Raw genomic sequence first — 26,385 nt, forward strand, 5'->3', positions numbered from 1 at the left:
TGTTTGCAAGTATTGAATTACCAGTTCATGCTAAAAAATTAATCTGACATTCCCAGCCATCTGTAAAATGTTCCACTTGGAAACTTGACTAAGGATGTGGGGTTGCCACCAAGATTGGATGGTGCTGGTTTGCTTTTTAATGGACCTATTAGATTTGGGTTTTTCTTTCGAGACAGGCATAAGTAAGTTCATACAGAAAATGCTTTGCAGGGGAAACAAAAAATAGATCAGTTGTTGTCTTGGAAGTTCCCACAAAGGAAGCTTAAAATCATAAGGAGTTAGGGCTGGAAGGGACCACAAGGATCATCCAGTTCCAACCCCCTGCCATGGCCAGGGACACCCTACTCTAAATCAGGCTGGCCACAGGATCAGCCAGCCTGGCCTTAAACACCTCCAGGGATGGGGCCTCAACCACCTCCCTGGGCAACCCATTCCAGCCTCTCACCACTCTCATGCTGAACAACTTCCTCCTCACATCCAGGCTGAACTTACCCATCTCCAGCTTTGCTCCATCCCCTTTAGTCCTGTCACTCCTTGATAGCCTAAGAAGTCTCTCCTCAGTTTTTTTGTAGCCCCCTTCAGATACTTAGAGGTCACCTGGGAGCCTCCTCTTCTGCAGGCTGAACAGCCCCAACTCTTTCAGTCTGTCCTCATAACAGAGCTGCTGCAGCCCTCTGAGCATCCTCGTGGCCCTTCTCTGGACACACTCCAGCACATCCACATTCTTCTTGTAACAGGGACTCCAGAACTGGATGCAGTATGAGTAAAAGCCTGTTAGAAGGGATGTTTGGGAGCAATATGATGAGGTCTGAGAAATTAGTAGCTCGGTAAAACTGCTGTCTGAAATAGAAAAAACTCCTATTGCACAGTGTCCTGGTAGGGCATAAATCCTGCCAAGCTGGTTTAACCCTTGCTCTCCTCCTCCTGTTGCAGGTCTGGGAAGCTGAGTCAGATGAGCAAACAATGAAGGGTTTGGTCCCAGCAAAGCCTTGAGGGCTAGGGGCATAGGACCATGTGCCAGGTGTCTTGTGCTGCCCTGCAGTGTGCCTGCATGGTCACATGAGGCACAAAGCTTAGAATTCATTGGCCAGAACAATGATGTGCCTCATCCAATCTTTTTTCTTAACACCTCCAGGGACGGTGACTCCACCACCTCCCTGTGCAGCCTATTCCCATGCCAATCACTCTCTCTGCCAACAACTTCCTCCTAACATGCAGCCCATACCTCCCCTGAACTGGACAGGGCTGGATGATAGGTTGAACTGGTTGATCTTGGAGGTCTCTTCCAACCTGGTCAGTTCTATGATTCTATGATGCTAGTGCTTGTTGGCCAGATTCATTTTCAAAGTGATGCATTTAATGGAGGCGATTTAGAAACCTTTCTGCACTGACCCTCCACTGGGAGCAGCACCTCATTCACATCTCCTTAACTGGGAAGCACAGCAGCCACATGTTTACATCTTTCACTAGCTCAGCACCAACTCAGTTCTTCTCTCTTTCTCTCTGCCTGGATTATATTGTATCACAGTATCATCAGGGTTGGAAGAGACCTCACAGATCATCAAGTCCAACCCTTTACCACAGAGCTCAAGGCTAGACCATGGCACCAAGTGCCACGTCCAATCCTGCCTTGAACAGCTCCAGGGACGGCGACTCCACCACCTCCCCGGGCAGCCCATTCCAGTGTCCAATGACTCTCTCAGTGAAGAACTTTCTCCTCACCTCCATCCTAAATTTCCCCTGGCTCAGCCTGAGACTGTGTCCTCTTGTTCTGGTGCTGGCCACCTGAGAGAAGAGAGCAACCTCCTCCTGGCCAGGGTCATTATCATGAGTTTTGGAAGCATCTTTGTACAGGAGACTTTCTTAGGGACCAAAGCATCGTGGCTACATCTGCTGGAGTTAATGCTAAGGCTCCATAAGCATAGTTACAATTTTCCTGCTTTTGCATTCCTATTTTCCATGTTTTGACTGATTGAACTGTTTAATTCCATGTTTATAAATACCCTCTGTGCAACTACTCCCTGTTGGCTGAAAATCCAAAGAATCTCAGGGAATGTTCCCTATTTATAAAATACTACTAATAAAATTTAATATTCATATAAACCTCCAATATCCATAATTCATACCAGAGTATCAATTTCTACCACACACAGTCATAGAATCATAGAATCAACCAGGTTGGAAGAGACCTCCAAGATCAGCCAGTCCAACCTAGCACCCAGCCCTAGCCAATCAACTAGACCATGGCACTAAGTGCCTCATCCAGTCTTTTCTTGAAGACCCCCAGGGACGGTGCCTCCACCACCTCCCTGGGCAGCCCATTCCAATGGGAAATCACTCTCTCTGTGAAGAACTTCTTCCTAATATCCAGCCTATACCTACCCTGGCACAACTTGAGACTGTGTCCCCTTGTTCTATTGGTGGTTGCCTGGGAGAAGAGGCCACCCCCCACCTGGCTACAATGTCCCTTCAGGTAGTTGTAGACAGTAATAAGATCACCCCTGAGCCTCCTCTTCTCCAGGCTAAAGAGGCCCAGCTCCCTCAACCTCTCCTCATAGGATTTGTGCTCCAGGCCCCTCACCAGCTTTGTTGCCCTTCTCTGGACATGTTCCAGCAACTCAAGATCTTTCTTGAATTGAGGGGCCCAGAACTAACATAGCTTGCCAAAGGAAAAGAATGATTCTGCTCTCAGGCAAGTCTCAATGAAAAGTTATCAATGACCAGATATTATAAAAGGAGGAACAAACCTTTTGAGGAACGTCTTGAGGGGATGGCAGCAAGAACCCTAAACACTAGATAGTCCAAACTGAAGTGATTGGTGTGCCTCTAGCACACTGAGGACCATCTTTCAAAACTTGTGGCCTGCCTTCAATAAAATTAGTGGAAGAATAGATGTGCTTAACAGAGTTTATGGTCACCAGTCTAGTGCAGGAAGCCTCATTTCTGGCTGCCACTCGTTACACCATTCTTCACCTTACTATTAATTTATTAGCAGACACAACTCCCCTCCTTTCAACTCACTGACACAGATAGCATCTTGAATTTCACAATGAATCATAGAATAGAATCATGGAATCAACCAGGTTGGAGGAGACCTCCAAGATCATCCAGTCCAACCTAGCACCCAGCCCTATCCAGTCAACTAGACCATGGCACTAAGTGCCTCACCCAGTCTTTTCTTGAACACCTCCAGGGATGGTGCCTCCACCACCTCCCTGGGCAGCCCATTCCAATACCACTCTCTTTGACAACAACTTCCTCCTAACATCCAGCCTGTACTTTATATTTGTTACTTTCAATCTCAGTTTGTTACTGCTAATTAAATAACAAATGGGAAAACGACTTCTAAAATGATGAAAATGCAAAACCCCCAGAACCCCTCCTCACGTGGTTGGTAACTAGTACCAGCACTCACAAAACATCAAAGGCTTCTCTAAACATAGACTTTCATCAGGGATGGTGCTTTCCCATGCCAGAACATCAAAAGAGAGAAGAGAATAGCACAGTTCCAAAGCAAAAGTGTGAAAAGTGTTTGTTTAGCCACACCATACATAACATGTAAGTGGGAAATTATTGTTTGCAGGAGATATGTTTTAATTAACAGCATCATTAGCTCCCTATCTTTTCCTATAAGGAACAAGGATTTGTGCAGCTCAAAATCACGTCCAAAGCTCAAGGGATTTCTGGAAGAGAATGAAAAAGAATTAGAAAGTATCTACACATCTAAGCCTTCAAAGCAAGAAGATCAATTTATGTTCGTTTTTACTTACTGAAATGAATTCTGCTTATGATATTGTTTCTGTCGTCGAGTTATAATGCATCCAAAGAGTGTTCAAAGAACATTAAGTCCTACAAATAAACACACCATGAATGCTATGGAAGGAACAAAAATGCAGTGACTACTATCAAGGCTTCCTTGCAGAGGTTTGTTACGTAAAACAGTAAGATTAGGCAATCGTTTTCTATTACTCTGTCACTGAGCAAGAGGAGTTTTGGAGGCTACAATCTGAAAGGTGTCGTGAGAGTTGCATTTCTACCCTAATAAAAACAGAATTGTTGCTACTTTAAAGTAAATGCATTCCAGTGAATAATTTAACTTGGTTCATCCTTTTGTTTTCTGTTCTCTGATGTAAGCATATCACAGATGATTTAGTAACCATTGCAGTTACAGCATCACAGTATCACCAAGGTTGGAAGAGACCTCATAGATCATCAAGTCCAACCCTTTACCACAGAGCTCAAGGCCAGACCATGGCACCAAGTGCCACGTCCAGTCCTGCCTTGAACAGCTCCAGGGACAGAGACTCCACCACCTCCCCAGGCAGCCCATTCCAGTGTCCAATGACTCTCTCAGTGAAGAACTTTCTCCTCACCTCCAGCCTAAATCTCCCCTGGCACAGCTTGAGGCTGTGTCCTCTCATTCTGGTGCTGGCCACCTGAGAGAAGAGAGCAACCTCCTCCTGGTCACAACCACCCCTCAGGTAGTTGTAGACAGCAATAAGGTCACCCCTGAGCCTCCTCCAGGCTAACCAATCCCAGCTCCCTCAGCCTCTCCTCGTAGGGCTGTGCTCAAGGCCTCTCCCCAGCCTCATCGCCCTTCTCTGGACACGCTCAAGCATCTCAATATCCCTCCTAAACTTGGGGGGCCCAGAACTGAACACAGCACTCAAGGTGTGGTCTAACCAGTGCAGAGTACAGGGGCAGAATGACCTCCCTGCTCCTGCTGACCACACCATTCCTGATGCAGGCCAGGATGCCACTGGCTCTCTTGGCCACCTGGGCACACTGCTGGCTCATGTTCAGGCGGGTATCAATCAGCACCCCCAGATCCCTCTCTGTCTGGCTGCTCTCCAGCCACTCCGACCCCAGCCTGTATCTCTGCATGGGGTTGTTGTGGCCAAAGTGCAGCACCCTGCAATTGGAGCTATTGAACACCATCCCCTTGGACTCTGCCCATCTGTCTAAGCATGCTTGTACTGGCAATAGAAGTACACAGCAAGCATCAATTTGTTACTCTAGTAAACATGCATCTTAACTTCATCCTTAACCCTAGACATGAACCTTCTTTTTTTACAATCTTTGTCTCGTTGGTATCTTCACAAGGGATTTTGTTGCAAGAAAATCTCTAAGACCTGAAGTTTTTACATGCAATACTCAACAAAAGTGTTGAAATGGCACTCGTGGTTTTCAGTGATCAGTAGAAATGACATCATTTTTTGTTCTTCCATCCAAACAATAGCTAAGGTGCTTGGAAAAGTTTGGTAGGTTGGATATTTACTCCTTTCATGCAAGCTACTGAACTGCATTTGGAATGCTATCTAAATGGTTTAATGAACAAAAATGTGGGATATGGGAATTAAAAGGTTGTCTGTTAATTTATCTTTTAGGTAGCAAGTCTGGCTTGCCACTGCACTCATGCCTTTGTAGGACCATAGCTGACAGCAAGACCCTTTTGATCACAGTCTACCCACTTCTATACATTTATCTCTTCGTTTTGCATACTTACAATGAGAAAACAAGCACCAATCATTACTGCTTTGATTCTCACATCAAGATCTACAGGGACCTGGATCCCAAAGTTGGCAGTGTTGGTAAAGACGTTGTTTACAAATCCAGACCAGTACTTGGAAATCTTGCCAATTGTTGACATCTCATTGAGAGCTTTTACCTGCACAAATGAAAAATAAGAATCTACTCAAGTATGAGTAAATCAAGTACACACTGATTACATCTTGATAGAATTGATGACTATGCCCTGACACACAGAGTAAGCTATAGCTGTCAGGAGCTTCTTCTATCCTTATCATTGAGATGCTCTGCTGGTGTCAGGTTTGCCTGTGGGAGTAGCACAAGAAAAGACCTTGTTTAGAAATATCAGCATATTTAGAGCTGATGTAGAAAACTGGAGAAAAGCAGTTCTGAAAGTTTGCACCACTTTTGGTGTCCTTTCACAATGACTATTTTTCTGGCCTTGTGTTTTTGATATGCTCTAAGTCCCAGCAGTACCATTGCTGTAGACAACTGCCTATAATGGACAGGTTCTCAGTGTACTGAAATTTCACAGTATCCACTGAAGTCTTCTCATCTGACTAACAAGTTAATGAACACAGAATCTCTGTTATGATTCTTTAAGGTGAAGAGCTTTGTTCACATCAGAAAACTCTGTACAGAGTTTCTTCAAGCATCTCCCATTCTCCTCCCTTAAATATCTGCTTGGAATTGTTTTTCTCCTGATGAATGCGGTGAAGTATGATCTTGGAGGTCTCTTCCAACCTGGTTGGTTGATTCTATGATTCTAAGTGGATGTGGATACATCACACAGTAGTCCTGCCCATAGCTTGTAGTCTGAGAGTAACGAAGGAAACAGACTCAATGTCACCTAGCAGCGAATGACTGTGTGAATGCAGGGATGAAACCCTGGGCCTATCAAAATCAATGGTCCAGTGCTCTTGAAGTGCAAAAGACCAGGGCATGACTTAACAACATGTTTAATTCCCTGAAGAAATTGTCACTGCTCTCCAAAAGACACCTATGGGAATCTGAGTGTACAAGTCGGGAGTGCACACTGATTTATTTCTGTTCCCCAATTACAGAATCACAGAATCAATCAGGTTGGAAAAGACCTTGAAGATCATCAAGTCCAACCTATCACCCAACATTATCTAATCAGCTAAATCTTGGCACCAAGTGCCGCATCCAGACTCGTTTGAAACACTTCCAGGGATGGCAACTCCACCACCTCCCTGGGCAGCCCATTCCAATGGCCAATCACTCTGTGAAGAGCTTCTTCCTAACATCCAGCCTCAACCTTCCCTGACACAGTGGAGACTTCATCTCCTTGTTCTGTCACTGGTTGCCCGAGCATTACAGCAACACACATCACATTTCCAATGACAGAATAACAGGACTGAGTGAGCAACTTATTCAAAGTAGTAAAACTTCAACATTCTTGACACTCTTAATAAACATACCTCAAAGTCAACATCCTCAAAACAGCCACAAGTTGCACATGGGCCAATTATTTTTAGCACATCTTCTTTACTTTCATTCTTTATAGTAAATTTTGGCAGAAAAGGGTCCCAGTTCTGTACAACATAGCCAGCTACTGTGCCTGGTGGAGACTGGACTTCCAACTAGCAAACAAAAGGAAACCAAAAATAAACCTTACAAAATAGTTTTATGTTAGTATATTTGTCCATCATAGTGTATTGCTTATATAATATCACAGTATCACCAAGGTTGGAAGAGACCTCACAGATCATCAAGTCCAACCCTTTACCACAGAGCTCAAGGCCAGACCATGGCACCAAGTGCCACGTCCAATCCTGCCTTGAACAGCTCCAGGGACGGCGACTCCACCACCTCCCCAGGCAGCCCATTCCAGTGTCCAATCACTCTCTCAGTGAAGAACTTTCTCCTCAACAACATATTTATTGAATACAATCAAATATAATGTTAACCAACTGTGAACTAGATAGTAAAAGGCTCTCTCATAGTGGTTCTAAAGACAGTGGACAGCATGAGGCTGAAAAGCTCTACCAAATGCTAACTTCTTACATATAAGATTTGATAGAGTCAAAACCAAGAAGAAAATAGTTCCTACTCTATCAAAACTGCATTTTGCACTCAAAACAGCATTTTGCACTCAAATCTGCATTTTGCACTCAAAACTCAAAACTTCTGCAATTCCTTGGAGACATATGGCCCTGTAGAGGCAGAGCCATGGTGTTGGAGAGCTGCTTCCCAGTCATACACACACACACACAAATAGCCTCCAGGTGGTATTAATCTGTCACATGCTGGGAGTACAGTGAGTGATTTCCATCTGTGACACTAACAGACCTTAGTCTGTGTCAAGCAATGTTTTAGGATGTCACCTGACCACCTGACTGGAGAGACAACTGTATCATCAGACACCAAAGCTTAATTTGGGATGTCAGGAAAAAAAGGGAAGAGGCATGCTGGGACTGTAGCTCACAAAAGGGCTCTGTTTATCAACAGTGACTTCTGACCAAAGCCACTCAGTCCCCCAGGCAGAGAGGTGGGTGTGAATTCTTTCCTGCCATCCTGGCAGAGGTTACAGGAGGCTTCATTAATTCTGTTCACATACAGCAAGAGATTCTCGGACAAAAGGCAATTAGGATTCACTCACCTCTTGCAGGAAGCAAGGGAACCAGCAGCTGTTGCATCTCAAGGGTCTGCTCACTGTAATTACTTCTCGGCCAGTGTTATCAGCAATCCTTATGGTGAAAGCCCTTAAAGGCGAGCAGAGGTTACGATCAAAGCAATCATTTTCTTCCACTGCAAAGTAAACTCTTTGTCCCAAATGGTTTTTTATCTCATATTTGCTGGAAGTCTCTGTGCCAAGAATGCCTAATAAAGAAACCAAGTGTTTCTTTAATAAAGAAACCAACTCCCTTAGTATAAAGTTAGCAGATCTAGGTTACTATATGCCCTAAAAATCTGGAGAACAGAGACTGGTAAAAATAGTTTTGTATTATTAATGAGACAAAGAAAACATACAATTGTGTGCAAGTAGTGATGTATTTTGAAGGAAGGTTTAGTTCAAAGTCTGATTTACTGTAAAGTATGTCTCACAAAAGGGAACTGAACCCTGAGTTTCGGTCCGGCTGATCTTTCTTACCTTACTATCATAGAATCATAGAATCAACCAGGTTGGAAGAGACCTCCAAGATCATCCAGTCCAACCTATCACCCATCCCTAACCAATCAACTAGACCATGGCACTAAGTGCCTCAGCCAGTCTTTTCTTGAAGACCCCCAGGGACAGTGCCTCCACCACCTCCCTGGGCAGCCCATTCCAATGGGAAATCACTCTCTCTGTGAAGAACTTCTTCCTAATATCCAGCCTATACCTACCCTGGCACAACTTGAGACTGTGAAAAGTAACAATATGAGGCTGTCCTATGGCAGTGACGAAACTTTAATTCAGTGAGGGGTTCAAAATCCCAGCCCAGAACGTTTTGAATGGGAGAAATACATAAGGAAATGTTGGGTATAGTAGGATGAGGGAGGTTATTCTGCCCCTGGTCAGGCCACACCTTGAGTACTGTGTCCAGTTCTGGGCTCCTCAATTCAAGAGAGATGTTGAGATACTGGAACATGTCCAGAGAAGGGCAACAAAGCTGGTGAGGGGCCTGGAGCACAGCCCTGTGAGGAGAGGCTGAGGGAGCTGGGGGTGTGCAGCCTGCACAAGAGGAGGCTCAGGGGGGACCTCATTGCTGTCTACAACTACCTGAAGGGAGGCTGTAGCCAGGTGGGTTTTTTTCTCTTCTCCCAGGCAAGCAGCAACAGAACAAGGGGACACAGTCTCAAGTTGTGCCAGGGGAGGTCTAGGCTGGATGTTAGGAGGAAGTTGTTGCCAGAGAGAGTGATTGGCATTGGAATAGGCTGCCCAGGGAGGTGGTGGAGTCACCATCCCCAGAGGTCTTCAAGCAAAGCCTGGCTGAGGCACTTAGTGCCATGGTCTAGTTGACTGGCTAGGGCTGTGTGCTAGGTTGGACTGGATGATCTTGGAGGTCTCTTCCAACCTGGCTGATTCTATGCTGTGATACTATGAAGTGAGCTTTCACCACACCAAGAACACATTGCGGCTCTGAGGGAAGGCAGCAGGAGGCTTTGGAATGACTTCAGTGAGGTGGGGGGGTGACTTGGAAGCCTTTTGGAGACATCTGTGTGCCAGCACTGTTAAAGATTAACGAGGATTGCTCCATACCTTCAAGAAGGTCAACTTGCTGATGAATAATTATCCGGTCCAGCTGTTTAAAAGAATACACAAGATGGTGCATGTTAGAAGAGTCTGGGGCTGCCAGCGGTCACTTGTCTCCTTTTATTGCTTATCTCCCTCTTGTTAGGGTTTTGTTTCCTTCCAGGCAGAGTGCCTGAGGGCTATCTGAAGTCACAATTTAGACATCTCTCTGAGATGGTGGCTGAAAAGTGTTGTGGTCCTGTAACACCTAAATGTTTGAAGAACAATAATCCTCAGTGGGGGAATGTGGAGAACAAAAGCATTGGAAAAAGACATGTGAGAAGCAAGACCCACATTTTGCTCCTGTTCCTCCCTCCTGGTTTTGGAGGCAGTGCAGATGTGAATGAATTTTAGCTCAAACTCAAAACATGCTGTAGTCATATCCCAAAAGGCCTCATTGGAGCAGCCCAGCAGGGCAATTGGGTGATGGCAAGGACAGCACACATGAGCTTTTATGCTCTGGTATCAGGCAGTGGGAATTCTGCACCCTAGAATCTGGCAAATGCCAGGGTGCCAGAGTGGACAAAACAACAGCTCCCTAGAGAAATCCTTGGCTGGCTGAAAATGTTTTCCCTTGTGAGCTGGGTACAACTGCAAGAGCAAAAACTCCTTGCCATGATCCCCAGCTTTGCTGTGCTTATAGTTCCTTTGACATCATTCTTCTTTAGAGAACAGTCACTAGATTGTAAAACCAGCAAGCCTTAATTTCAGTCTACCTTTCAGTTTTATGTGATTTTTTTATGCCTGTTTTATGTGATAGTTTAGGCTTTGCTAATCTCTTTTCCTTAAATTCCTGATGGGCAAATGCTTCGCACAGGATTGTGCCAATACTCTCAGCTGCAGACAAAGTGCACAGCAACCTTGAGACCAGTGTGTTACAGCTCCCCAGCATCACTACATTTGATAAACCTTGCCTAGTACATATTCAAACTGTTGCAACCATTTCTCAGTCCTGCTCATCTCCTGCAGCTACTTCAGGCTGCAAAGAAAAGGGGCTAAAAGAGACATTCCTTTATCCCTTTCATTAATCTCTGAAATGTGCATGCCAGTAGCTGAAGTAAGAAAAAGAATATTTGCACTTCAGATTTCTCTCCCAAGAATCTTTGCTGTTTGTTGTTTAGGTTTCATGAGAGATGTGAGCTCTTGTGGGAAGTGCTCTGCTGATCGAAAAAAAAAAAAAGAGTTAAAGATGGGCTGCAGCAGGAGCAGTGTGGGCAGCAGGGCAAGGGAAGGGATTCTGCCCCTGTGCTCTCCTCTCCTCAGACCCCACCTGCAGTACTGTGTGCAGTTCTGGAGCCCCCAGCACAAGAAGGACATGGAACTGCTGGAGTGAGTCCAGAGGAGGCCATGAAGATGCTCAGAGGGCTGCAGCAGCTCTGCTATGAGAACAGGCTACAAGAGTTGGGGCTATTCAGCCTGCAGAAGAGAAGGCTTTGAGGAGACATTACAGTAGCCTTCCAGTATCTGAAGGGGGCCTACAGGGAAGCTGGGGAGGAGCTTTGTTAAATGAGAGAAGCCAGCAAGGGTGATAACTAAATACTGTGTACAAGGACTTGTAATGACAGGACAAGGGGGAATGGGTTTAAACTGGCAGAGGGGAGATTCAAAGTAGATGTTAGGAAAGGGTTCTTTGCAGTGAGACACTGGCACAGGTTGCTCAGGAAAGCTGTGTCTGATCCCTCTCTGGAGGTGTTCAAGGCCAGGTTGGATAAGGCCTTAAGTGACCTGTTCTAGTGGGAGGTGTCCTTGCCTATGGCAGGGGGTTGGAACTGGGTGATCCTTGAGGGGTCCCTTCCAACCTAGACCATTCTATGATATTTTAATATGGATTTTTTTGTCCCATGTAGGCTTTCATATGGAAAAGTTAAGTGCCTGAAGTGTTAAAATCTTTTTGTGGCTTAGGTCTGTGTGTTGGTTTGTTGTGAGCAACGTATAAACAACATTGAGACAACATGACAGCACCATTTGTTCACCTTGAAATCTTCCACTGGTCTCTGAAGGGCAGCTGATACACTTCTTCATTAAAGGAACACTGCACTTGCGTGCAAAAGCATTTGAAGCCCTTTGGTTTACAAGTGTCTGACTTGTTAAAACTCCTTATGCACAGCTAATTCCCAGTATTCAGTCTCTTACATCTGACTAGTCTAACCAAGTCTGAATGAGAAGCCTTTTACAAAGTGGACTAAGCCTGAATGCTGGCAAAACACGCTGGTTAGCTACTTAGAAAACTCTTCTCCAAGGATTCATCAGACTACTCCTGCCACAGGAAAAGGTTCCCTCCATTTCCATGATGGTTGCTGGACAATTCCTTGTGCAATGGCTGTGATGAGGTTTAGGTAACCTCTTTCTTTTTGGGTAGAAAAGTGTGATAGTTCTAGAAAGAACAGTATCTATCTGCAAAGGCAGAAGCAGTGGATTGCCTTTCTCTGGTGCACCTTGAGCTGCTGAGCGTGTTGCCCTTCAGCACGGCTGCCTCTGGGTGTGTGTTTGCAGAGGGAAATACTGCTCTCTGGCCTTAAGTTACAGTAGAGATATTTTCTTATCTAAAACTATGTCTGCGTCCTAGAACTGCTGTGTAGGAGTCTTTCTGAGATTCATTAACTTCGACCAGAGTCAAACACAAGATGGGCATTTTAAGAAATATGTTCATTTTTCTCAAATCTCTCCAGCTGTCTTCCCCACTCCTGCTGAAGGCAATTCCAGAACCTGCCATCCCGTTTGCTATGAATCATAGAATCAACCAGGTTGGAAGAGACCTCCAAGATCAGCCAGGCCAACCTAGCATCCAGCCCTGTCCAAGCAACTAGGCCATGGCACTGCCTCAGCCAGGCTTTCCTTCAACACCTCCAGGGACAGTGACTCCACCACCTCCCTGGGCAGCCCATTCCAATGCCAATCACTCTCTCTGACAACAACTTCCTCCTCACATCCAGCCTAGACCACCCCTGGCACAACTTGAATCTTTGTCCCCTTGTTCTGTTGCTGGTTTCCTGGGAGAAGGGACCAACCCCCAGCTGGCTACAGCCTGCCTTCAGGTAGTTGTAGACAGCAGTGAGGTCACCCCTGAGCCTCCTCTTCTCCAGGCAAATCTTGGCAAAGTGCCATTCTGATTGGCTAATCTGGGTCCAAAGGCCCATTAGTCTCAGGCTGTATTGATAACAAGGGATGAGCAGGTAGCACAGTGTGCTGCTGCTGCTGCTGCCTCATTGCATCCTGAACTGCCTGGGCACTCCACTGCCTCGAGTTCACCAGGAGCAGGCTCTAAATGCCTGCAGGCAATCAGCCTGCACAGCCAGCCTGACACTGTGCCAAGGCTGCACAGGGCATTGCATCCTGCCTGCCCCTCTGCAAGGCTTCTGCTGAATGGGGAATCAAGAGGAACCAGGTCAGAGACTCCCAGCTTCCTGAGAAAAGAGCCTGGGAAACTCCAAAGCCTCTAACAGCTCTGAGACCACTGACAGCAGCCCCTGCACCTGCTTTGGGTACTGTCTGACACTATTTTGTGAATAAATACTTAAGGCCTCTTAGAATTCACTAATTGCCTTTTGCCATGAGCAGAAAGGCTCTTCCTGTGTCCTCTAGTGGATAAGCAGTACAACTAACCACAAGAACCTCCTCTCCCAGTAGAATGTTTGCATTTGCCACTTTAAGAAATAAGTGCTCTAGTTTTGCCTGTTGTCTGTGTGTATTAAGTAGCCAAACTGTGCATTTCAAGCCTTGTGAATAAGTTTTCTGGTGAGATTTAATGTTAATAAATTGTGTTTGTAGTCATTAACAATCTTTGCCTGGATATCAAAATTAATACTGATGATTAATTTTGCATAATCCATAACAGCCTGTCAGATGTAAAGCTTCTATAAAATGGAGCAAGAGAATTTGTTTGTCTACAGTCTGCAGTATAATTCATGTTCATACAGGAGACTGTACCAAGTAACCTGCCAAATATTTACTATCACAATCACTTTTAGACTGAAAAAAATATGTAGCTCCCACCGTCTGTGAGCAAATGTTTGTGTAATTGACAACACATATCATTGTGTGCATGGGCACCATGAAATGAAAATCATAACTCCTCATGAAAGATTGTTTCTGAAGGGTTTCACAGTTTCATTAGCTAAGTAACTTAGCTCCAAACATAAAAGGCATTCTCTTTCTGCTTCTGTGCAAACCCGCTAGAAATGTGGATCTAAAATCATAGAATCATAGAATCAGCCAGGTTGGAAAAGACCTCCAAGATCACCCAGTCCAACCTAGCACCCAGCCCTAGCCAATCAACTAGGCCATGGCACTAAGTGCCTCAGCCAGGCTTTTCTTGAACACCTCCAGGGACAGCGACTCCACCACCTCCTGGGCAGCCCATTCCAATGTCAATCACTCTCTCCGCAAAGATCTTCCTCCTCACATCCAGCCTAGACCTCCCCTGGCACAACTTGAGACTGTGTCCCCTTGTTCTATTGGTGGTTGCCTGGGAGAAGAGGCCATCCCCCACCTGGCTACAATGTCCCTTCAGGTAGTCGTAGACAGCAATGAGGTCCCCCCTGAGCCTCCTCTTCTCTAGGCTAAACACCCCCAGCTCCCTCAGCCAGACTTAGAGTGAAATAGATATTTCTAAGCACAACCAAAACACAAACACAGCAGCAGCCTGTGTATCAGAATCACAGCCTGGGGGGCTGGTTTGGTTGCTGCCCATAGCAAGCAGAGTGTATGATGTGTTACTCAGCACATATGCGTGGCAGGATCCAGCTGCATGTGAAATACAAACTGGAGTAAGCATCAGAACAGTAGCAGGGACTGACCCTCCCAATAAAAGCAATACAGGAAGAGACTGAACTTCTGAGGCAGAGCTGCAGACCATCACTGGTCTGAACTCCAGAAGCTGAGAGGTTTCACAGAGCAAGATGGGTAGCTGAGTAGCATAGGTAAGACTTCAGCATGCTCTTTCCATAACCTGCCTTTGCTGTACTTGGCTGCTTCCATTTTCAAGCATTTCCCTCTCTCAGGCACTAGCACTTTCCTGCCCCACAACCCAACACAGAGTGGGTGTGGGTTTGTAGCCACCCAGGCTTATACTCAAAGTTGTCCTCTTGGGAGCTTGCCTCTCCAGGATGTTACCTCTAACCTGAAGAGCGCTGTCTGAGGGAAAACCCCTTCATGTTACCTCCTTATACCCTTTGAGGAACAACTCCTTTATACACTGTCTGGTTTAGTCTATTTTGAGGCCAGATAAGAGTTTGACAGCATTTCTCCTGTGAAAGGAAGAGGTTGAGCTTTTATGAAGCTGGAAGAAAACTGAGAGGACAAAGAGAGGGGTAGATAATCCTAGAAAACTTCCTAGAGGGAAGAAAACCATGCTTTTGGTGCAAGGAGAGCTGCATGCACAACAAATTAATCTCTGTAAAATTGAATGACAGCAATGAAGGAAAGACTTAGCATTCCCACAGTCCTTATTTCATAGTAACATCAAACAGCAAAAAAAACCCCTCCATCTCCAGCTGTCTCTCCCCCAAGATAAAGATGCAACAATCTCATGCCCAAAGGTAGCAAAGAACTCTATGAGGAAAACAAAGCAGTCCTAACATTTGGAAAGATTCAAGACCTTGTTGAGGTACTCCAGACCAGGTGGCAAGTTATGAGTGTATGAAGTTTGCTTCCAGAGACTCGCTGGTTCAATAGACTTGTTCTTTTCATGAAGATCAGAAGAAGCAAGGGGGTAATCCTTAAAGAATCTGTTGGCTTGTGGCTGATATTCTGCAGAAAAAGAAGTGAGGGGAAACAATTAACAGTGCACTTACAGCGCAGAACCTAACTCTATCCTGGGATGCACCAATAGAAGTGTGACCAGCAGGATGAGGGAAGTGATTCTGCCTCTCTACTCCACTCTCCTGAGATCCCACCTGCAGAACTTTGTCCAGTTCTGATGCCCCCAGCGTAAGAGGGACATAGAGCTGCTGGAGTAGGTCCAGATGAGGCCCATGAAGATGATCAGCAGGCTGGAGAACCTTCACTACAGGGGCAGGCTGCAAGAGTCATGGCTCTTCAGCCTGGAGAAAAGGAAAGAACTTATAGCAGCCTTCCAATATCTGAAGGGTCCTGCAAGAAAGCTGGGAAGGGACGTTTGGCAAGGGCTTACAATGATAGGATGAGAGGGAACATCTTTAAGCTTGAGGAGGATAGATTTAGACTGGATATTGGGAAGAAATTCTTTACAGAGAGGGTGGTGAGACACTGGAACAGGTTGCCCAAGGAGACTGTGGATGCCACCTCCTTGGAGGTGTTCAAGGCCAGGTTGGATGAAGTCTTGAGCAATCTGGTCCAGTGGAGAGTGTTTCTGCCCATGACTGGGATGTTGGAACTAGATGATCTTAAAGGTCCCTTCCAACCTAAATTGTTCTGTGAATGAAGAGGGCCAAACAGCAGCTAGCTGCCTGGATCAAAACTGGAGCAATAAAGTCACATACTGCCTGTGACAACATCAGCATTTTAATTTAGATCAGGAGTGAGGGTCTAAATCAAATCTCCTGATAGTCCCACACTGATCCACTCTAGGAAACAGTCTTAGAATATGCAAATGGGCATCACTGTAGGTGAAGCTGAACTGGGAGATTTGGTCTTGGAGGGCATCTAATCTCCTTTAACAGCGAACACTCTGTGTGACAAGGCTGGAGCTGGTCTGGACTCACACACAGGGTAGCCACAACCTCCTCAGAACAGGTTGCTCAGCCTGCTCTCTGCGAGCTGCACAAGTACACTGAGCTGCTGAAGGCTTGCTTTCTAGCCTCTTGAGGACATGGATATTTTCTCTTAATTAGAGATAACCTTTCAAGAGATATCTGATTCCCCAAGCTGCATGTTACAACCCTGGTAATAAAATCTACACAGCCTCTTCTGGTGTATTATTCATTGCTACCTTAATGAAAAGATCAGACATTGTTAAGCTGTGGTTTTGGGTTTGCTATTGCAAGCACACACTTTAGGACACAGTGATGGTTATGTTGGCTAGTGCTGTGATGGTAATAGGAGTATTAACTGTCAGAGGCACCTGTATGCCCACATGCACAGGCACCATCTCCCACAGTGTGGTGACCACCTCAGCCATTTGATTCTCAGCAAGCTGCTACTGGTTTTACTATGAGCATCTTTCCACAGCCTTCAGCAGCACTGGTGCTGCTGGAACAAAAGCAAGTTGAAGCTCTCCACATATAAATGGCAAAACCCTGCATTAAGCTGAGCCTGAGCCCCTGTGCTTTGGCAGTAAAACACTCCTCAAACTGATCATTTTTATCTCATATACTCTAATGCTGTTTGAGGTCCAGAAGGAATTTCAGATCTAAGTCTCAAGTTCTCTTTCGGGTTTCAATGAGATCCTTTGACATTATTTGAACTCACTGTGGCTGATCCATCATTTAATCATATTTTGATCTTAATTTGTCTTTGCAGCCACTGCTTGCTTTCAAAGTCTGTGACCACAGGAAGAAGAAGTAACCCCTTCTAATTTGGAGCTGGCTGTTAAAAATGTATAACTGGGTAGTAAATATTTAATATGCTCTTCTGCATCGTTTTACCTCACAGGGTTCTGTTACTGCTGTAACTCTTGTTACATGAAATGCCATGAAGTGGCCAAGTGTTATTCTCCAGTAGCAAAGGGAATAAAAGACAACAAATCGCAGCTCTAGCTGTCAAATTTTAAGCTGTATAAAAATCAAACAGTAAATACATTAAATATTGATGACAATCGGAGCTACTCAGACACTTCATCTATTTTTGTGGATGTTTGCTGTTTCATTTATGGTATGGAAAACCTCAGAAGTTACTGTATGATACAATGAGCATTCCATGCAAACAAATCATTGTACAATTACTTGTTCCTGGAAGAAGTATATTATCAAGTTCCTTCATTACAAAAACCAAAGTAATGGTGTGCAATGTTTTCTGCTTTTGTTGTCAGCTGTGCATTAAGAATATACAAACCCACATTTCTTTTAAAGAGCTAAAGATCAGCAAAGTGAAAAATAAACAAGCAGGAGTACAACCTGCTTGTTGCTGATACCTTTTATCGCTGTAGATTCAGGGTGCCTTGAATATTTTGGGGGCAAAAAGAAGGGAAAACATCTGGCAAACATTAACAGAAGCTGCTGAAACTCCCTGGGCCAGCATCTCCCTCTGAACATCACAAAGTGACTTCTGTGAGTTGCACTGATGGTAAGAAAAAGAAATTGTGTTTTTCTGGTTAATTTAAGTAGTGGAAAGCATAGAGAAAATCAATTTAGAAGGCTTGTAGATCAGGATGCTGCAATGCTTGCCTATAGCCTGAGTACCCAACCAGTTGCTGCTAAAAGACAATAGGAAGACATTGTTTAGAATAGAATAGACCAGGTTGGAAGAGACCTCCAAGATCATCCAGTCCAAGACAAACCCAGATAAATGTAATCAGATTAAATTCAGTTATTCTTCAGATATTTATTTTCTCTGATTATTAGGATGCTGGCCAGTTTGGGGAGTAAAAAGGATTTGCTGACTTGGTCTTTTCAATGTGAATGGGAACAAAGTGTGCAAAAACAGTGGTACCCTTAGCTCAGTCCTTGCCTTTCCCACATCCCCTGCACCGACAGGTTTAAGCACTAAGATGCAAACAGTTTTCTGGCTGACTGCAAACACTGGCATTTTATAACAAATAAGATTCTAGTATAGATTTTAGTTTCCTTAGGAGCCTCTTGAATTCTGACCAAAAAAAAAGAATAAGGCAAAAGAACAGGGCTTTGGCTGGTGTGGTCTCAGCCTGAGATTCTCATTTCATCAGACTGCTGATTGCTGGAAACGTAGAAGAGTGTAGGTTTCTGTAAACATGATCTAAAAATACAGACTATAGATGCACTTACCTTGAGAGGCCATGAAGCTTCCTGAGCTACTTCTTCAAAGGAAGCCAGGTTAAAAGAAAAGGCTTTTCTTGTTGCAGCCAAGAGGAAAAAAAAAGAGCACAGCATGCACAAAACTTCAGAAGGTGTCTGTCTACTTCATATCAGCTTACAAAGAACTGGAGGAAATGTTTTCCCTTTCTCATGTTCCAGAACACTGCATTTTATGTTGACGGACAACAGGGGGAGATGATGCTAACAAACAAGAAAAAAACATTCATTGCAAGTCGTTTGCACCAACAGAAAGAGGGAGAAGTGGGGTTTGAACACAAAGAGGCAAAACTTCAGCGTACCCAACGGCTAACTGAACATGTAGACCTAAAATTATGCTTTCTAATGTATCTATATATTCTAAGACTACAAGACTTATATCTTTATAATTCAATATTTATGTTTCCATTTCTTCAGAGTATCCAGACAGAAGAGTTAATTACCTGCATTTCCCTATTGCTGGCCCCCAGTCAATGTCTCCCACGACACAGAGCAGGAAAAGCTACCTTGGGCATCCCACTGTATTCTATCTGTGTAACATCAGCCTCTCCTACAACTATTGTCATGCATATGTTCAGACACAGACACTCACTCACTCACCCACCCATGCAGGGCTTTGCTGAGGCTTTTAAACTGGATTTGGAGGATTAAAAGAGTCTGGCTGCAGTTTACCCCAGAGAAGCATTGGTCCTGTAATCACCTGCATTGCACTGGGTGGAAAGGAGGAGGGAGAGTAACCTTGACTTACCAGCTCATGTTTCTGCCTCAAGTGCCCAAGTCGTGATGGAGATCATCACACGCGCAATCTGCAGACAGATATGACACAAGATGGCAAAAATGGCAGAGCCCAGCAAAGCAGTGTGAGATGTTGGAGACCATTTTCTTTGTTTCCTTTTACTTCAAGTCCCACTGGTTTGAGATTGTCTGTAGGAGCATGTCTGAGCAGATTTAATTCCTTGAGTTTACAGTTCAGCAAGATGCTGAGGAGGATTCTCTGATCAAAGAAAAGAGGAAATCCCTCCAAAGATCCTCAAATACATGAGAGATGTTTTTATTGACTATATTAGAAAATGCAAGGACCTCAGGTCTACCTATAGAACGTGTAAAAAACTGCCTGGAGGAAATTTCAGTGCACACAGCGGCAGCACAGCTCAACCCAGCAGCTAGCCCCTGCTGCGCTCACCCCTGGAAACACCAGGTGAAGGAAGAGAGTAGGCCACAGATGAAAGCTTTGGTTGTGGAAAAATGGGCACTAAAAAGATACTCCTGGACCAGGAAAGAGTTTGAAGTCCCTTTCTTCCTGTGAAAGGTGTGTTTCTTTGGGACAGAGCATCTAACCTAGAAAGCAGACAAAAAGCTTAAAGAAGAAAGGAGAGGGAAGGCTTTGGATAACTACAGTAAACCTAACTGAAAACTGCAGATGAAAACTCAGATGAGAAGGCACTCACTTTCATTTAAAAATTAATTGCTTCTTGGAAAACCAAACAAGAAATCCCAGTAGTACTGCCAATGCACAAAGCAAGTGTAGTACGTTAAGAAAGGTGGCTAAGATAAACAAAACACACTCAAAATAGATATGCGCTGAAAGAAGACGTTTCAAACTATTATAAGGAATATTGAAGAGTCCAGGCAGCTCAGTTGATGACCTGGAGGAACACAGGGACACCAATCAATGCAATTTGCCTGTGCTGGTACTCAACAGATGTACTGCAGGACCAATCATTCATAGAATCATGGAATAGAATGATAGAATCAACCAGGTTGGAAGAGACCTCCAAGATCATCCAGTCCAGCCTAGCACCCAGCCCTGGCCAATCAACCAGACCATGGCACTAAGTGGCTCATCCAAGCTTTGCTTGAACACCTCCAGGGACAGACACTCCACCACCTCCCTGGGCAGCCCATTCCAATGCCAATCACTGTGTCTGCCAACAACTTCCTCCTAACATCCAGCCTAGACCTCCCATGGCACAACTTGAGACTGTGTCCCCTTGTTCTGTTGCTGCTTGCCTGGGAGAAGAGACCAACCCTCACCTGGCTACAGCCTCCCTTCAGGTAGTTGTAGACAGCAATGAGGTCTGCCCTGAGCCTCCTCTTCTGCAGGCTGCACACCCCCAGCTCCCTCAGCCTCTCCTCACAGGGCTGTGCTCCAGGCCTCTTGCCAGCTTTGCATTCCTGCAATGTCTGTGAGCTCTGGGACAGGAGATCCCAGTGGTGCTGTGAGGTGTTGGCATCATGGTAGAGGCACCTGGGCAAGAGCAGCCACAGTAGCACAGACAGGTCCACCTGTCTGCAGGAGCCAGGTTTCATTCTCCTGCCACTCATAAAACACACATTTCCCTGAAGCAGTTCTGCCCCAAAGAACTATTTTTTTCTGTTATTGTCTACAAAATGGCAGTAAATAGGTAATAGAAGGGTCTGAAACTTGGTTTGAAGAACATTTTATGCTATTCCATTTCTTTCACAAATTTCCAGATACTTCTCAACGTCATCTCCTACCCTATTCTTATTGTTTTATTCTGAAGCTGTAATCTTAGTAGGTTACATAAAGAGAGTTCTGCAGGATCCATAAGCAGTAGTATTGCACTGCTTAAGTTCTTACAAGTAAAACTACTTACTTAATAATGTCTTTGATGTGAATGTCAAAATCTGCTCCAGATGGGATTGAAAGCAACCTCACAGGATCACAGGAGGTTGGGGGTTGGAAGGGACCCAAGGAGGTCATTGAGTCCAACCCCCCTGCCAAAGCAGAACACCATCTAATGCAGATCACAAAGGGACACATCCAGATAGCCCTTGAAAGTCTCCAGAGAAGGAGACCCCAAAACCTCTCTGGGGAGCCTATTCCAGTGCTCTGTGACACTTACAGTAAAGAAGTTCTCCCTTGTGTTAAGGCAGAATCTCTTTTGCTGCAATTTACATCCATTGCTCCTTGTCCTATCCCAGGGAGCAGTGAGCAGAGCCTGTCCCCCCACTCTGACCCCCAGCCCTCAGATACTTATAAACATTTATCAAATCCCCTCTCAGTCTTCTCTTCTCTAGATTAAGCAGCCCCAGGTCTCTCAGCCTCTCATCAGCCATGTCCTCCAGTCCCCTAATCATCCTTGTAGCTCTTCTCTGGACTGTCTGCAGCATATCCCTGTCCCTCTTAAACCGGGGAGCCCAAAACTGAACACAATATTCAAGATGAGGTCTCAGCAGGACAGAATAGAGGGGAAGGAGAACCTCCCTTGATCTGCTGGACACACTCCTCCTAATACAGCCCAGGATCCCCTTGGCCTTCTTGGCCACAAGGGCACATTGCTGTGCCATGGGTAACTTAGCCACCACGACCCTCACTACGAGGACCTCACCAAGGACTTCAGAAACAGAAGACTTAATCATATTTATCCAGGCACATACTTTGGTGTATTTAGAAATACACATGAAAAACCACTCAGAAAATCAGGACAAAGATTTAGAGCCTTGCATACAGCTACTTCTAGCTAAGTCATCAGGATTTCAGGGAGCAGCATGCAGGCATCACGAAACACACCTGAAACCTTACTGAGCAATGCCTGAGGGGCGACCACTACTACTCATTTTCATTTTAAAGTTCCTTAAAAGAGTTAAAATGTGCTGGTATTGTCAGCTTTTAAACAGGAGATGATGCAGCCTTTCTTGCCTTTCCTAGGCAGTAGAGGGAGAAGAGGTGAGCGTGAGCACAAACATCAGCCTGTGACCCTGTGCAAGAAGAAGCTCCAAGTTAACAGATCTTTACCCACTACTGCTTTAGGCACGGGAGGAAAGAAAAACATCAGTTCCTTAAATCTGCTACCGGCTAGCACGGATCTCACCTTTAACTTTGGTGTGTGAGGCATCCTGCTCCAGCTCCTCCCCTCCACAGACGTCTGCAGTTGTGCTAAAATACTGCAGTCAGCATCCCGGCAGCAGCAGCAGCGCTGACCGCTTGGCTTGCAAGTCAATGCCCGTGCTGACAGCACACGGTGCTGCCGCACAGCCTGCTCTGCTGCCTCGGCTCTCGGTGCTGCAGCACAGCCTGCTGTGCCTCGGCTCTCGGTGCTGCAGCACAGCCTGCTGTGCCGCCTCGGCTCTCGGTGCTGCCGCACAGCCTGCTCTGCCGCCTCGCCTCTCGGTGCTGCCGCACAGCCTGCTCTGCCGCCTCGCCTCTCGGTGCTGCAGCACAGCCTGCTCTGCCTCGGCTCTCGGTGCTGCTGCACAGCCTGCACTGCCGCCTCGGCTCTCGGTGCTGCAGCACAGCCTGCTCTGCCGCCTCGCCTCTCGGTGCTGCAGCACAGCCTGCTCTGCCGCCTCGCCTCTCGGTGCTGCAGCACAGCCTGCTCTGCCGCCTCGCCTCTCGGTGCTGCAGCACAGCCTGCTCTGCCGCCTCGCCTCTCGGTGCTGCCGCACAGCCTGCACTGCCGCCTCGGCTCTCGGTGCTGCAGCACAGCCTGCTCTGCCGCCTCGGCTCTCGGTGCTGCAGCACAGCCTGCACTGCCGCCTCGGCTCTCGGTGCTGCAGCACAGCCTGCACTGCCGCCTCGGCTCTCGGTGCTGCAGCACAGCCTGCACTGCCGCCTCGGCTCTCGGTGCTGCAGCACAGCCTGCTCTGCCGCCGCGCCTCTCGGTGCTGCAGCACAGCCTGCTCTGCCGCCTCGGCTCTCGGTGCTGCCGCACAGCCTGCACTGCCGCCTCGGCTCTCGGTGCTGCAGCACAGCCTGCTCTGCCGCCTCGGCTCTCGGTGCTGCAGCACAGCCTGCTCTGCCGCCTCGCCTCTCGGTGCTGCAGCACAGCCTGCTCTGCCGCCTCGCCTCTCGGTGCTGCAGCACAGCCTGCTCTGCCGCCTCGCCTCTCGGTGCTGCAGCACAGCCTGCTCTGCCGCCTCGCCTCTCGGTGCTGCAGCACAGCCTGCTCTGCCTCGCCTCTCGGTGCTGCAGCACAGCCTGCTCTGCCGCCTCGCCTCTCGGTGCTGCCGCACAGCCTGCTCTGCCGCCTCGCCTCTCGGTGCTGCAGCACAGCCTGCTCTGCCTCAGATCTCGGTGCTGCAGCACAGCCTGCTCTGCCGCCTCGGCTCTCGGTGCTGCAGCACAGCCTGCTCTGCCGCCTCGCCTCTCGGTGCTGCAGCACAGCCTGCTCTGCCGCCTCGCCTCTCGGTGCTGCAGCACAGCCTGCTCTGCCGCCTCGCCTCTCGGTGCTGCAGCACAGCCTGCTCTGCCGCCTCGCCTCTCGGTGCTGCAGCACAGCCTGCTCTGCCGCCTCGCCTCTCGGTGCTGCAGCACAGCCTGCTCTGCCGCCTCGCCTCTCGGTGCTGCAGCACAGCCTGCTCTGCCTCGGCTCTCGGTGCTGCAGCACAGCCTGCTCTGCCGCCTCGGCTCTCGGTGCTGCAGCACAGCCTGCTCTGCCGCCTCGGCTCTCGGTGCTGCCGCACAGCCTGCTGTGCCGCCTCGGCTCTCGGTGCTGCAGCACAGCCTGCTCTGCCTCGGCTCTCGGTGCTGCTGCACAGCCTGCTCTGCCGCCTCGGCTCTCGGTGCTGCAGCACAGCCTGCTCTGCCGCCTCGCCTCTCGGTGCTGCAGCACAGCCTGCTCTGCCGCCTCGCCTCTCGGTGCTGCAGCACAGCCTGCACTGCCGCCTCGCCTCTCGGTGCTGCAGCACAGCCTGCTCTGCCGCCTTGCCTCTCGGTGCTGCAGCACAGCCTGCACTGCCGCCTCGGCTCTCGGTGCTGCAGCACAGCCTGCTCTGCCGCCTCGCCTCTCGGTGCTGCAGCACAGCCTGCTCTGCCGCCTCGCCTCTCGGTGCTGCCGCACAGCCTGCACTGCCGCCTCGGCTCTCGGTGCTGCAGCACAGCCTGCTCTGCCGCCTCGGCTCTCGGTGCTGCAGCACAGCCTGCTCTGCCGCCTCGCCTCTCGGTGCTGCAGCACAGCCTGCTCTGCCGCCTCGCCTCTCGGTGCCGCCGCACAGCCTGCTCTGCCGCCTCGCCTCTCGGTGCCGCAGCACAGCCTGCTCTGCCGCCTCGCCTCTCGGTGCCGCAGCACAGCCTGCTCTGCCGCCTCACCTCTCGGTGCTGCAGCACAGCCTGCTCTGCCGCCTCGCCTCTCGGTGCTGCAGCACAGCCTGCTCTGCCTCGCCTCTCGGTGCTGCAGCACAGCCTGCTCTGCCGCCTCGCCTCTCGGTGCTGCCGCACAGCCTGCTCTGCCGCCTCGCCTCTCGGTGCTGCAGCACAGCCTGCTCTGCCGCCTCGGCTCTCGGTGCTGCAGCACAGCCTGCTCTGCCGCCTCGCCTCTCGGTGCTGCAGCACAGCCTGCTCTGCCTCGCCTCTCGGTGCTGCAGCACAGCCTGCTCTGCCTCGCCTCTCGGTGCTGCAGCACAGCCTGCTCTGCCTCGCCTCTCGGTGCTGCAGCACAGCCTGCTCTGCCGCCTCGCCTCTCAGTGCTGCAGCACAGCCTGCTCTGCCGCCTCGCCTCTCGGTGCTGCAGCACAGCCTGCTCTGCCGCCTCGCCTCTCGGTGCTGCAGCACAGCCTGCTCTGCCGCCTCGCCTCTCGGTGCTGCAGCACAGCGTGCTCGGCTCTCGCCTCTCGGTGCTGCAGCACAGCCTGCTCTGCCTCGCCTCTCGGTGCTGCAGCACAGCCTGCTCTGCCGCCTCGCCTCTCGGTGCTGCCGCACAGCCTGCTCTGCCGCCTCGCCTCTCGGTGCTGCCGCACAGCCTGCTCTGCCGCCTCGCCTCTCGGTGCTGCAGTACAGCCTGCTCTGCCGCCTCGCCTCTCGGTGCTGCAGCACAGCCTGCTCTGCCGCCTCGCCTCTCGGTGCTGCAGCACAGCCTGCTCTGCCGCCTCGGCTCTCGGCGCTGCCGCACAGCCTGCTCTGCCGCCTCGCCTCTCGGTGCTGCAGCACAGCCTGCTCTGCCGCCTCGCCTCTCGGTGCTGCAGCACAGCCTGCCCTGCCGCCTCGCCTCTCGGTGCTGCCGCACAGCCTGCTCTGCCGCCTCGGCTCTCGGTGCTGCAGCACAGTCTGCTCTGCTGCCTCGGCTCTCGGTGCTGCCGCACAGCCTGCTCTGTCGCCTCGGCTCTCGGTGCTGTGTTCGCCACAGATATCCCACAAGGTCACCGTTCTGCACCAACTGATACAAAAAATACAGCCTTTAAAGTAACAACTGCCTGCCAAGCTGCTGTTTGGTTTGTGTTTGACTGAACTGGGAGAAAAGCAGCAACCTTAAAATGAAGGTGTAAGGAAAGATCAAAGGGAAAATAACCTTTCAAGTACTTGAGTTCAGAAATAGTAAACAGGCTTGGAACGTGGCCAGCAGGACAAGGGAGGTTATTCTGCCCCTGGACTCAGCACTGCTCAGGCCACACCTCGAGTCCTGTGTCCAGTTCTGAGCCCCTTAATTCAACAGAGATGTTGAGGTGCTGGGAGGTGTCCAGAGAAGGGCAACAAAGCTGGTGAGGGGCCTGGAACACAAACCCTATGAGGAGAGGTTGAGTGAGCTGGGGGTGTGCAGCCTGCAGAAGAGGAGGCTCAGGGCAGATCTCATTGCTGTCTACAACTACGTGAAGGGAGGCTGTAGCCAGGTGAGGGTTGGTCTTTTCTCCCAGACAACCAGCAACAGAACAAGGGGACACAGTCTCAAGTTGTGCCAGGGGAGGTCTAGGCTGGATGTTAGGAGGAAGTTGTTGTCAGAGAGAGTGATTTGCATTGGAATGGGCTGCCCAGGGAGG

At 48.3% G+C, this 26,385-nt stretch overlaps 2 protein-coding genes across 6 annotated transcripts in view; one reads left to right on the top strand and one right to left on the bottom strand.

Moving 5' to 3' along the window:
- Positions 1-3,535: 3,535 nt before the first annotated feature.
- Positions 3,536-26,385, bottom strand: part of LOC135180292 (phospholipid scramblase family member 5-like) — a 28,244-nt gene continuing 5,394 nt past the window's right edge. The window contains exons 1-9 of one of the 5 annotated variants that reach the window (XM_064152663.1): positions 22,509-22,726; positions 19,421-19,478; positions 18,646-18,876; positions 9,737-9,779; positions 8,153-8,373; positions 6,972-7,133; positions 5,507-5,668; positions 3,771-3,849; positions 3,536-3,683 (exon numbers count right to left, since the gene is read on the bottom strand). In XM_064152663.1, coding sequence (XP_064008733.1) covers positions 3,811-3,849; positions 5,507-5,668; positions 6,972-7,133; positions 8,153-8,373; positions 9,737-9,779; positions 18,646-18,750 — 732 coding nt within the window. In that variant the 5' untranslated portion in view covers positions 18,751-18,876; positions 19,421-19,478; positions 22,509-22,726 and the 3' untranslated portion in view covers positions 3,536-3,683; positions 3,771-3,810. Of the gene's footprint in view, positions 3,684-3,770; positions 3,850-5,506; positions 5,669-5,754; positions 5,836-6,971; positions 7,134-8,152; positions 8,374-9,736; positions 9,780-15,365; positions 15,518-18,645; positions 18,877-19,420; positions 19,479-22,508; positions 22,727-26,385 lie in introns of those variants that run through there. The other 4 variants (XM_064152666.1, XM_064152664.1, XM_064152662.1 and 1 more) reach the window with 4 other exon arrangements.
- On the top strand, positions 22,637-25,817 carry LOC135180258 (ice-structuring glycoprotein-like). The gene is made up of 3 exons (XM_064152633.1): positions 22,637-23,412; positions 24,246-24,917; positions 25,184-25,817. The coding sequence occupies exons 1-3, from the start codon at positions 22,637-22,639 to the stop codon at positions 25,815-25,817; spliced, it is 2,082 nt and encodes a 693-aa protein (XP_064008703.1).

The sequence above is a fragment of the Pogoniulus pusillus genome, chromosome 13 (assembly GCF_015220805.1).
Source record: "Pogoniulus pusillus isolate bPogPus1 chromosome 13, bPogPus1.pri, whole genome shotgun sequence".
In the NCBI taxonomy this organism is placed as follows: domain Eukaryota; kingdom Metazoa; phylum Chordata; class Aves; order Piciformes; family Lybiidae; genus Pogoniulus; species Pogoniulus pusillus.